At 41.7% G+C, this 13,714-nt stretch overlaps 1 protein-coding gene across 1 annotated transcript; it reads right to left on the bottom strand.

Annotated features, from left to right (window-relative positions):
* Positions 1-3,956: 3,956 nt before the first annotated feature.
* chpfa (chondroitin polymerizing factor a) lies at positions 3,957-13,483 on the bottom strand. Its single transcript, XM_061088634.1, has 4 exons — positions 12,990-13,483; positions 10,710-11,274; positions 8,688-8,870; positions 3,957-8,513 (listed from the first exon to the last, which is right to left on the bottom strand). Exons 1-4 carry the CDS (start codon positions 13,277-13,279, stop codon positions 7,251-7,253), a joined length of 2,301 nt encoding a protein of 766 aa, XP_060944617.1. The 5' UTR covers positions 13,280-13,483; the 3' UTR covers positions 3,957-7,250.
* Between the last annotated feature and the right edge of the window lie 231 nt (positions 13,484-13,714).

Raw genomic sequence — 13,714 nt, 5'->3', positions numbered from 1 at the left:
TTGGACTGTGCAGGACTCGGCAGAGCTGAGCCATGAAAGGAGGAGGTTGTAGAATCGGAATCGTTAGAAAAGAAGCTCGGAGAGTTTTATTGCAGCCAAACAGTTTCTATCTAATAAATCTAGTTCCACGGCCGCAGAGAGGAGTGTTGTGTCAACAGTAAACTCTGGAGGCCGATTACTTGAGGCTAAAAGGGCAAGACAAGGTCGCCACAAATTTTAAGAGCACAAGGTTCACAAAGTGTGAACAAAAATAAAAACCTTGCATTTATTCAGTCATTATAATAGTTGTTATCATGATGGAAGGTCGGTTTGCTCTCAAGCAGCTGTTTTCCACCCCATGAGGTGAACACCCTCTAACAATGAGCATCAGGTCACCAGGTCCTTGAAGAACTTGTGGTGATTTGGTTCAGGGTTTTCACTTTTAAAAGGCAACAATACCAACTATACTATTGTAATCTATGTGTAAATGGCTGTGAGGAAGACAACCAGAAATTAATACAACAACCAGCACAAGACAGTTTTTCTGTTGTCCCGCTTCATATAGATGCAGTAGTGAAATGAAAGTTGCTGTTGTTGCGTTTGTTGTTGTGATGTGACAAAACATCTGATTGATCAATTCTAATCATCAGCTCAGCAAAACCTAAAGCCAGAGGTACATACTAACAGTTTATTTGTGCATTTGCGACAACTAGAAGCATTTGTGTGAGCGTAATCCTTCACATACTTGCTGTGCATTGGGCTGTGTATTCCACTAGAGGGTGCACCACAGAACTCAGACCCAGAGACTGTATATAAAGATGGATCTCGCGTCCTCAATTTCTCCCACAATCCAGAAATAAAGCTAAAACATCCTGTATACCATCGGGGATGGAGCGTTAGTGAGGTCCCTTCAAAGCACATGCTCGACCAATCACATGAGTCAGTCTCGGCTGTCAATCAAGACATTTTGACCCGTTTTTATAGCATCAAATCACTGAGAAAAAGAATAACTTACCACAAAAGTTATACTTGAAAAACATCAGTGTGATAGGAACTACCTTAAATGACATTAATGTATTTATTTGACAAATAATTAAACTTTTTACTTTGGTCTATGTCCCACGCATTAACATGGAGGAGGCGGGATTATGACCTATACTGCAGCCAGCCATCAGGTGGCGACTGAGATGTTTTGGCTTCACTTTTTGGGAGCAGTTTCGTCATCCATCTTTATTTACAGTCTATGCTAAGAACCTATAGAACTTAAGGATTTAACCACATTCTGCCCTACGCTGCCCCTGCTGGTCATGTTTGTAACAGTTGCAGAATTTCACAAGGCAGCCATGAGTTAAAAGAGTTAGACCAAATCTATCTCTGTCCTAAAATGACCCTGACTACAGTAAAGTAAATTACTTTAGCGTGATTGTTCAAATTTGTTTCAGGGACCATTCCCCAAAAAGAAATGAGTAACAATGGAAGTAACAATTAGCAAGCACTGAAGTTCTAAGACTAGCTGATTAACAAGGAAAAGTTTTGTAAGTATATCATTGTTGAGTTCGTCTCCACTGAGAACCTTGTGAAAAAAGTTCAGTTCGATCATCTCTGACCTGCAAAATGTGAAAAATGTTGCTCTGAGTGTAATTTCTGTTGTTTCACCATTCATTTATATATTTGACAATGTTTGGAAAACTGCTGACTCAGCTGTCACATAGGACTGCATGTGCTCAAAGAGGGATGTTTTTTCCTCGGTTGAGACCTTCATACGTAGCATGCAGGCAGCTAATTTACAAAGGTGCAGCAGTTTGTGTGAAAACCGACGTCAGCTACTTGTTTTGGTTCGAAAAAGTGTGACAAACTACATTTCAACCTCAGTGAACTGATGGTAGCAGACAATCCACTCTTAGCAAATTCATAAAATGCTTCATGTCACAGGATATCATGTTGACTAAGATAATATAAATAAGTTTCTGTTAATTGGACTGTTGATTTCTGTTTCCACAATACCACCATAGATCACATTTGCTCACAGTGAGATTCCAGACTCCTCCATCTGTCAAATCCCTCTCTCCCATCAAGTAATCATGGGCTATACATGGCTGTTTAATATTCATAATCATGTGTCACTTTGACATTTTCAAAAGGTTCCCAATCACAGTCCCTGATGGCACGCTGTACAGGCTATGCATAACAATCTTCCCCTCTGTCATCAATAATTGTAGCTATCCTCAGACAAGTCGCACGGGGGCTGGTGTGTTGAGATGAATACGAGGCTGAATTATCACTGTAGAGTCGTGTTTGAATGGTTCGGCCTGGAGTCGCTGGAAAGGGGATTTTATTTTTTTATCCTCACGAGGCTGTGTTTACGTGCACTGTAAAACACGGCCGGGAGTAATTCTGTATCCGAAAGCATGAAAAATCACAGAGAAGTCGATTGGAGAGAGTTGGTGCTACAACAGGCAGTGTGTGTGTGTGTGTGTGTGTGTGTGTGTGTGTGTGTGTGTGTGTGTGTGTGTGTGTGTGTGTGTGTGTGTGTGTGTGTGTGTGTGTGCGTGCGTGCGCGTGCGTGTGTGTGCGTGCGTGTGTGAGGTGCCACGGGAGCGAGCGGCTCTGTAGCAGACGGGACAACGTCCCTGCTTGATAACATGTAGCTCACATTCCTAAGATTCCTCCAGCCTCTGCTCTATTTCCATTCTCGCTCAGCTCCTTAAGGCCGCCCTTTTTTTTACGGCTCTGTGACATTCAGCCTGTGCTCGCTTATTGCATTATCCATAGAAATCAATTTAATGCAGCCAGCCACCGATTATATGTTTTGAATATCTCGTTATTTTGTCCTGTATTATTTAGTTTTTTTTCCAGCTAAATATGTTTAAGCCGAGCCCTGAGAGGTCATCTGACAGGAGAAAAAAGTGCAGGGTGATGCAAGCGCTTGTCAGGAATTTATAATTTCATCCCATCTCTGACAGAAATGGAAATGGACCATCACTGCAGTAACAAGGAAAGCTTACATTTTGTACAGAAATTGTGATCTTGTGATTATTCCCTCTGTTAGGACACGTTTTATAAATGTTACATATGGTAAATACGATGACTATTAAAGTTTAGATAAAAACCAGTGCTTTCTAAATCAGAGCCTAGTTCACTGTGTAACTCCATGTTTGTCTTATTATTTATTTATTTACTTTAGAACACGTTTCCACACATTTTAAGGTATTTCCACCTGTAATTTAGTGATATTAAAAAAGGATTTAAGAGACTGAAAGGGGAGTTTTGGGGCAACTCATAGAGGGTATTTTAAAATAAGTGATTTATTAACCTCTCTTCTTTCTCTCTATAGAATATTCTGTGGTTCCACTTCTTTGAATACCCCTCAGGTAAAGCCAAATTGTGAAAACAAATATCTACATTTATCTAGTCCCAGTTCCTAGAAGTCTTGAAAGCCTGTGTCGCCGTGTGGGAGGAGAAAGTCCTGAAATCGAGCTTAAAACGAAGTACAAAATAATGACTCACAATTACCTCCCAGCTGCTCTGTAGTTATGTGGTTTTTACTGCATGCCTCAGGGTAGTGCATACAGACCCCTGAAATAACTAAAGCTGTAATTAAGGTTTCAACGTTTTCCCTATTTTTTAAACTAACCCGACGTTGGGAATACCTCGGCTCTGACAGGAGAAGGAATGTTAACTACAGCCGCACTGAGCACATGCTGAGAACGAGATGAGCGGATCGTCTGAATCCAAATATGATTTCTAATGTTCACCGGGCTGCTCTCCTCAGCCACCAGCAGCCAGCCCTGGTCAAGGAGCCGCTCCGCACACAGACGGCAAACATGCTCTTCTGCTGACACCTAAAGGACAAAGTGGATTCTGTAGCTGTAGTGTAAAATCAACTATTTTCTAATCTTAAAAAAAAATCAAATAACAAAAACAGGATATTTTTATATTCAAATATTCTTTATTTAAAAATTACAATAATTCACAGTTCATTTGGGAATTACAGCACACAATAAAAAAAACGTACAGAGCGTGAATTAAAACATATTGCTTTGGTTATATTAGTACCCATATATGCTTCAAATAATGTAAACCAATGGGTCAGAACGTGATGGAAATTAGATACCGGAGCTAATGTATTTGCCTACTTTTTGAAAAGATAAACTTGATTCAAAGTGTAAAGGAAAAACACACATTGTAAATTGTCTTCATGGTCAAACGACATGATTATTCAAAGCACAAAACACAAGAGGATACAGCACATGATTGATTGTGTCAACAAGGAAATAAAATATTATTGCTGTGTAAATAAAGCTAAAAAAGCCGTAAAAATAGTCTTTAAAATATTTATACATGTACAGAGGATGTCATGGAAGCCTCTGATAGTGCAGACGTGTTCAAAATCTGCTAAATGCATAGAGAAATAAGTTACAGACAAAATACTCAGGGTGAAGAATCTGCCCTTCAACCTCGGGCTTCTCACGTCTACAGAAGGCAAAGACAACGCGGTTCACCAACAACTTCATGTTCACAAATCTCTGCCTTTCACAGTGGTTTATTTTTTTTGGAAGATGCAAGTCTTTTTTTCTATTCTGCACATTATTAATGTCGTACTCTTAAAAATCCCACCAGACACTATCGCTGTCAGCTGGAGCCCGGCCGCGGTAAAAGACTGCTCTCGTCAAGATAGAGATGCGTCATGAATATAAAGGAATTTTATATATATATATATTGAAATGTAAAAAGTCAGCACCGACTGACTGCGGTCTGTTTTCACATGGCAGAAAATACAGCAAACACTGCTTATGATCACCACTGTGGATGTAGTGTCTGCTTTGAAATATGACTACAGTTAAAGTGACTCACCTTAATCTTTATCTATTTCAAAGCTAATTTGATGACAAAAAGTGTCTAGTGTCAGCAAAATACATTAAAGTTCTTGTCAAAGTGATAACAGTGTATTTACTTAGCAATAAAGTACGAGTCCTAAATTAATGTAACATCAGGAACAGTATTGTAAAATACACACATTTGCTGTACTTGCAGCAAATATCTTCGACAGTAAAAGTCCTGTCCTCCATCAGACATCGGTCCAGGCCTGTTTTCAGTAATATTGCACAAAATGATAGAACATCAGAACTGTCTGGTGTTAAGTACCGCTGTGTAGTTACGTGGAAAAAGGCCTCCCATTGGATTGTACTGCAACCTGGAGAAAGTAGCCAGTAAATGGAGGACAATGACACTGTTCAATAACTTACAAAGTCTTAAACTCTTTTCAGTGTCTTTTGGTGACACAGAAAAAATCTTTCATACATTCGTAATTTCAGTCATTTCTAAACTAATTAAATTCAGTTTTTAAGTACCGCTTACTTCAATGAGGACTCTTGAATAAATGAATCGCCTGGGCAATCACTTCAGACATTTTAGCAAGATGATTTTACCCCCATTATTCATAATCATCCTTTGACTCTACGAGTAAAAAATGGTATGAAACATCAAAAGATTTCAGAGAGGAAAACTAAACGTACTCTGTTGGCGGATTATGACGACATCTAAGGACATTTTATACTTTTCAGGAAGCTTTTTCCTGCTTTGAGGCACATATACAACCTGTGGACGCTTGGGATCCTGATATTTCCAAGTCACCTGTAATATATAAAGTTTTAACCAACTACCCATTCAATTCAAAGCTATGTAACAGTCTCTATCCTCAGTGAAAGTGAGGATCTCCCGACTATGTGTAAAACTATTATTGATGATGTAAAAACAGCAAAATTATGATGAAAAACATCCGATGTGCAACATCCGAATGATTAATAAGATCATTTCAAAACAGCCAGCATATGAAAACATCAGTGTCAAGGCACATACACAAACTTGTGCTTTTAAGAATACTCAAAATCAGTAAATATCAAAAGCTCAACGTTTCAGTGCCCTTACATGAAAGGGCAAACAAACTATGGCGCAATGGGCCTTTTTCATGGTGGACATTTTGAAATGTCACGGTGCAAAAAAGCACTGGGGTAAATAATAAGTGGAACGATGGCTGAATTCCATTTAGCTGCTTCGGTTCCAGGGGACCTGGTGTCGTGCGTGCTGACTCACTGTCACACAGACTTAGTCTTACTGGGACAGATGAATAAGACAGCAGCACAGTTATACCTGTACTTTTTCTATACTGGGAGAAGAGAAGTGTTTTACTGACTTACACAGTAAATTGATAGGCAACACACAATTTAATTAAGTTTGTTCAAATTAAAGTTAACACGTTATTTTCTCATGATTCACAACTTTAATTTGGACAAACTCAATTAATTTGCTTGCTACCTATCTGAATTTATTTAAAGTTAGTAAACTATTTTCTTTCACAGTGTACTTTAACAACAAAATATCTGCTATGAAAAAGGCCTAAATATTAACATGTGTCTTTACACATGTATGTATATATGTATACTTTACTCTAACCCCATTTAAAATACCTTTGACATTAAAATCAGATTAACATTCTGTGAAATAGGAAAAAGTTGCTGCTCGTTCTTCTGATGCCACTGAAAAGCAATAACCCGCTAAAGCTTTCTGCTATTTTGAACTCATTGTATTAGTTCACTTGGTTTAATCCTCCGACCCCAAACAAAACCACGAGCAGCTGTACCGTGCACACTAATTCAGCCAAGCCTCTTCTGAGTCTTTATTCCAGGAGTTGGTGGATTAAGCGAAGGTTAAAGTCCCTCTGAATATTGGAATTTCACTGGACTCGTGGAAAGTAAAGTGACTCAAATCGCATATGGCGCCGTCCACTGGAGGTTTGAGGACACCTTCACCATGACAACAGGAAAAGCTTACCGTACCTCTAGGCTCTGCTGCTTTGATTTTCTGCCCTCTAGTGGTCAAAAATTGCTCGACGCACATTTTAAAATAGTCAGAGTAGCAAAAGCATTTTGGTTCTAGGTACTCATCTGATGGATAAGTATTGTAAACATTTGTATATTTAAAAAAATAAATGTAAAAAGAGTTTATGAATGTACTGCATCGGTACTATCTACCTAAAAACTCTAACAGACCAAATAATCCTTGATGCACAAGATAGAGAATGTCCGACGAGGCCACATACAGTTCATAACCACATCTCCAAACATGGGCTGTGTTTTGGGCAAAGCAAACTTACGGGTGGTACCTCGTGCAGTTCCCATGTTCTAGCTTGCATCAAAACGCTGGCGGAAAAAAAGATATAGCTTTTAATGTCTGTTTAAAGAAGTGCAGGAGCCGACAGTTCAGTGGAAATTTCAAGTGCTGTTTCCTTGCTCTTGCTCAAACAGTAGCATGGCGAGCTGCGAGCGAGAGCCGAGACCTTCCAAGTTACTCTGAACACATCTGTGGTAGATGTCCTCGCTGAGTCTCGGGTTGCAGGTTTGGTAGCGGTACTGCTGGTGCAATGCTGGCTCTACTGCCCTGAAGACGTGCAGACCCGAGTACTTCACGAACATGTCATAGATGTCCGTTGTCTCGAGAATCTCCTCATTCTCCTGGACGTCCGACACCATCCGCGTGCGCGTGGACATGTAGTCGGTGTTGTAAAAACAGGATTCTTCAAATGACAGGCGGTCAAATTGGCCCGCGTCCTTGATTAGATCCACTGTGGCCGGATGTGGTTGGTTGTGATAGGCCACGTCAGGATTGTAGTCCTGGAAATGGATGGGGAAGAACACCTGCCAGTTGTTTATGGAATTCATGCGACAGCGGTTCAGAAATTCAGTGTTGATATTTGTGTTGACGCCAGCCAAGAAGAACAGCGTGTCGACTGGGTGCTTCTTGGAGATGATGTCCATGAACTTGATCTGGGATGGCGTTTCCGTCTTGACACTTATCCAAGGTATTTTCACTGTGGGATATTTGCGTTCATAAGTATTAATCTGAGTCTTTACACTAGCAAATATATCATTCTGATTCACCTGTTGCGCCTCCACTGGGTCATAAATAAATAAGAATGTTAGGATTGCATTTTCACTTGTCTCAAAGGCATTTGAGGCAAAGACTTCAAGGAAATGCTGGACAAAGCCCTGGTCCTTCAGAGTAAGAGGTATTATGATGTGAACTCTTGTAGCTTCAGTGACATAGGGCATGGGAATTATCTCTATTTGGCTCAAAGGTCGCACCAGGTGAACCCTCTTAGTGATGGAACGGCTGTGACCTTTCTGGTTTACAACCTCCAGCTGAAGGTCCAAGGTGTACTCCATGCCCCGGACGGGGTCGAAGCGCCTGTAGCCGTTAATTAGCTGCTGCTTCTTCAGGTGTAAAACAGGCTTGTACTTCTTGTTCAGCTCTCCGACGGCTGTGTCGATGACATCAGCCACATCCATGCGGTCGATGCCACGCAGCTCACACTTGGGAGAGCCATCAATGCACAAATATATCTCCTCCTCTGTAAAGTATTCCCACTTCAACACTTCAAACCGGGATTTGGGCTCAAAAGGTGGATTGATCCCCACGGGCCACTGGGAGGTTCGGTTGCCATCAAACGCAACCACACTCACGTTCTTTATTTCTGCCTGTGGCGAAACAAAAAGTGGTCAGACATTTACAGTTAACAACCTGTTATTCACAAAATAACACAACGCTAAAACCTGGAGCTACAATACTAGAGGCCAATGAGGAAAGAGAGGCCAGGTGTTTATTTTTGACTGAGAGTAAAGGTGATTTGTGACTCTCGAATGTCAGCTTACCTGCAGCTTAGCAATCTCATCGTAAGTCTTCTGCAGTTCAATCTCAGTGAAGTATCTATGGAGCCGGTACATCTGTTCAGGGTCAGAAACTGGATGGACGGTCAGAGCGTTCTTGAAATGTTCGTTCTGCTCTTTACTTGGATCAGAGTTTTTTCCCAGCTCGTAGTGGTGGTACTGATGCTCCTGAGAAGAAACAGAGAGATCCATTCATGAGCTGTCTCAAATCTGCCATAACAAAAAGATGTCCTAGGTTATTTCAAGCTTAGTTGTTGTACTGCCTGTGCGACTTCCATTCAAATAGACTTTACATGTGATCCGGGAAGCATCTGGCCCAGTTCCACTGCAAACAGCCTGGTCTCAAACCATAATTACAAAGTGACGAGTGGACTGAGATTCCTTTTTTGGAGAACAGAACACTATTGTTATACGATTACAGATTTATTGAGTAATTTTCAGGAACTACAGTTGTTCTGGCAATATGAGTTATATTTTAATTAATTCCACCACAGGGTACATTTGTAAACTGGTCACTATTGTCTCAGGTCATAAAAGCAACAGTTAAGAAATTAGAGGTGAAACCTGCAAACTGGCTGACACTGGCGACAGAATCCCACTTAAAGACCCGGTAATTTAAACTGAAAACACAGTAACCACCTAAGGAGCTTGAGTGATTAAAAAAGTGAATCCAATCTGATCAAGCTATTAAAAGAACAAGGAGCGGAGACGCTGCGTAACTGAGCAATGAGGCCACTCTTGCAAATGTTTGCCCACAGCTTACAGCCTGTCATGGTGCACTCTGTGAAGCATTGTCTGGGCCTAATTGTCAGCAACATTCTCTCCGAACAGAAACATCGATGACTGGCTTTGTGTTCAAGCTCTCTCACCCTCACCAAGCCTTTTAACTTTCCCCTTGCTTATCTGGGGGGGGCTCTTCTGGCTCAGGGATGTTAACGTCACCATGCAAGTCACTCTCAATTGCGAAACAAGATGGTTTCCTGCTCTGGGTCACGGGCCAAGGAGGAGAAAATGGAGACAAAAGGCATCATAACACCCATAAAATATATATCCAGACCTGTGTTTATAATGTGTCATGAGTATAGTTACATTTTGTGGTAGTTTTCTGCAACGATGCTTTTTTTTAAGATGTTGAAAGAGACGACAAACTGTAGCATAGAGGAGTGAAAACTGCTGAATGCAGCAAACAATCACCTCAAAAGGGCACTGGGGCAGATCAAGGTGCCACTGAGCTTGTTTGACCTTAAATGCTAATGACATTACGGGAGCACAGCATGTTGACCCACAGGGGATTTTCACACCATTGAACCCAAGCAAGACTGAACTCAGCTGTGCTCGGCTTTGCCTGTGTACTCGCTGCTGGGATCAATGGAAAAGGGGGGAAAAATGAAAGGGTAAAGGGTATTAGCAATCCACTCTGTTATATAAATACCACCTCTGTGCTAACATGGTAATTAGAGTTTTATATAGCCTGTCTGTCAGTTTTAAGTGCAGTCCCAGAGGCCATGCATGATTTCTGCCATGACCGTTTCTGTTCAAGAAGGACAACCTGGGCAGTAATGTGTCACACAGCTGTTCTGAATGACAGTGTTAGAGCAGTTTTTCCTTGTAGCTGCTCATAATTCTAACTATTACGAAGCAGAGACAGTTTTGTCAAACAAAAAAATATATGTATCAACTCAAATTGCAAATTACACAGACTCATAGAAATCTGTCAGTAAAACATTGCCTGATTTTTTTCACCAAGATCCATGAAATTAACAAAAATGTTGAAAAATGCATTATCTTGCAATATTAAAGAAAGTGATTAATATGTCCCTGCCCTTTGATGTCGGATCTGCACCAAAATAATACCACATAATCCCACCAAATTTGATGGTAATCCTGTAGCTTGAGTAATCTTTCTTAGAAACAAACAAACAGCCAGGGGTGAAAACATGACCTTCTGGGCTGAGGTAATGAAAAGATAAAAATGTTAACTTGTGGTGAGGATTACAGTCGACCTACCTCATATTCACTGACACAGTTTGTGTTGGTGTAATCGATGATGCATCTCCCGAGCCACTCGTCAGGCCTGGCGCTCAGGATATCGTTCCTACAGTTTTCCAAGAAGGGCTGGAGTCGCAGGAGCAAGGAGCGCGACAGGAGGTACCCAAACCCCCCGTAGCAATACTTCCCTTCCATCTCCCCACCGATGAACTCCTCAGGACTGCCCATGTAAAGCTCCCTCTCCATACTCAGGTGATCAACCAGGGTCTTGATCCGGTCAGCCTCCGTGTAGGTGTCGTCTTGGACGAAGTAAAACCAGTCGTACTCATTGATGTAATGGTCTAAAATATATCTGATGGTCTGGAACATGTTCCAGATCAGTCTCTCGTCTCCATGAGAAACCACAAACATGCCGTGGGGAACTTTGCGGTTGCGCATGCCGGTGAAGAAGATGACAGAGTCCAGGTGATGGCTGATGGTGCGATTGACGGCCACGCCCATGGTGTTGATGGTGTTTTTGGATGTCAGGACCCCGACAAACAGACGCTCACGTATCCCCAACTCTGTGCTGATGTACCTCGCCCTGAAAGAAACATAGAAACAGCTGGTGATTAAGACAAACCTCCACCAACATGCCTGTGAAGCGTCTCAGTCATCCAGGTCATGGAATCTTCATCCAGGAGGCTTCTTCAGCTCTGAGCTTCAGAACTGAAGAAGCCTTTCGGATGTGAGGTACGTAAACTTGTAAAGCCTCTGAAGAGTCCACCAACAATGCTCCACCTTACAGTCACATCTTTATTTTCACAATTTTGTCTCTATAACTTTCAGGTATAGTTATTTGATTGGCAGTAGAATAAATGGGAATAATAATTGAATGAAAACCCCAGTTTATCGAAGGAGAAAGAGCCAGAAATCTGTGGTCAAGAAAATGTCATGGAAATTGTTATTCTTGTTGATACACAAGACTAACAAGACTAACAAGACTAACCAAAGGCCTCTTTGAGGTAAACATGTAAGAACTCGTCAAACAAACATGACCTAACCTAGATTTAATTTGTATGTTACACTGTACATTGCATCAGTCAGGGTTAGAGATATAGATTTATCGATAAGTGGATTGAAAGAAAGCTAATGGGTAAATATTTCGATAAACTATGAATAATCTCATAATTTTTCAAGCAAAAGTTCGAGGATGTGATGCTTTTCCTTTTTTACATGATAATAAATGAAATACATTTGGTTGAACCAAAGACATTTGGGCTCTGAATGGCTGTGCTTGTTATTTTTACTACTTTTTCAACATTCCAATGATTAAAACAATCAAGAAAGCAAATCTCTGGTCCATAATCGTCAGATCACGAATACTGCATGTGTATTTTGTGTCAGCTGTACCTCCTACTGTAAGAACTTCTGCCTAGCATTGATTGGAAAGGGGGGGTTTGACACTTACACCTCTGACCTCAGCAGAACTCCTCTATGAGGAAAAGAGTTTCTCAGAAATGTTGTGAAATGCAACCGCTCTGCTTATAAGGGCTAACATTCACACAAGGGCTCTATCCAGGGAATCTTGTACGTGTTTGCCTGTTTACAAAGAGAATGTTGAGTCAGGTTGCCTTCAGCAGGAAGTGTGGGGGTAAAATATGTATTTGATATTATCTCTTTGGCATCGAATGTTAGCTGAGCAGAAGAGTATCGGAGGCCGATGACATGTCATACAAGAAGGGGAAAAAAGCCTTTGGTAAATAAGAACTTAGCTAGCTTATTTTATACTGGATCATCTAATTAATTGTATATACTTTATTTACTTCATGGGATAATATATTTAGTTTTATTACATGTTGTTTGTTGTTTAGAAACAGTCACTAAGTTCATAATTATTGTGATGTATCAGAGTTAGTTAGTCAGATATACATATTATGTTGTGTTATACTTATTATTCTAATTTCCTCTATTTATCATGTTAAGTTTGAATGATAATGTAAATTGTTTGTGCTCTATTAGCTTTCATTATAATGTTGTATTGTGCTTGGTTATAATTGTCATTTACTTCTAACTGATGATCTTTATATGTGTGAAGTCATAACATGACATGACTACCAGGGTCACCTGTACACCCAGTGAGATGTGGACGGACACACACACACACACACACACACACACACACACACACACACACACAGTCATGTATATACAGTGTTCTACGTGTATTCGGTGTACAGTGTGAACTGACAGTGAGCTGACCCGGGACACACACACTGACCCGGGACACACACACTGACCCGGGGGACACACACTGACCTGAACACTTTCTTGGGGTCGCCCTGCTGGACCTGCTTGTAGGGGACGATCCTGGGTTCGAGCAGCTCCTCGGACTCCCCCCCCTCGCTGGGGCTGGAGATGGAGTTGGTCCTCCGGGCTCCTCGGAGCTGTCCCTCCTGGTTGACCGCGGTCACGTCCTCTGTCTCGGTCCCGCGACACGCCTCGTCCGTCCAGGTCACACTGAGCAGACTCAGCGTGAAGCCCAGAGAAATGCCCACGATCACCGGGCCGACCGACCGCAGCACCGACATCACCGCCGAGAACCTCATCCTGTGCGCGGGGCTCCTGTCCTCCGCCAGCCCCGGTGTGCCTTCGCAAGAAGCCCGAAGAAGAAGCCTCTGGTCCCGGGCAGGTCAACCACACATCGATGCCCGAGCAGCCGTGTCCACTTCAGGGTAAAAAGATGCGGCGTCTTCCTTGAAGTTTACGCAAGGTTGTTACGTGTCAGTGCCGGGGCTTCGTGGCTCCTCCCCGGCAGGACGCTGGCGGAAGACGAGGGTCTAGTTCCAGGAAGTGTGGATGGATGCGAGTGGGCAGGGCGGAGGGATATTCAACGATGCTTAACTTAACTAGGGGGGAATGTGAACTTGAACGTCACCAAAGTCCCTGTGTCCTTCCGAGGCCCCTGTTCATTTGTACTGTCACTTCTAGATACTGTATTCCTACAAGTTTTAAATATCGCTGTGGTAGTTCATTTGTTACAG

The sequence above is a fragment of the Limanda limanda genome, chromosome 16 (assembly GCF_963576545.1).
Source record: "Limanda limanda chromosome 16, fLimLim1.1, whole genome shotgun sequence".
In the NCBI taxonomy this organism is placed as follows: Eukaryota; Metazoa; Chordata; class Actinopteri; order Pleuronectiformes; family Pleuronectidae; genus Limanda; species Limanda limanda.
This window is presented reverse-complemented; position numbering and strand designations above follow the sequence as displayed.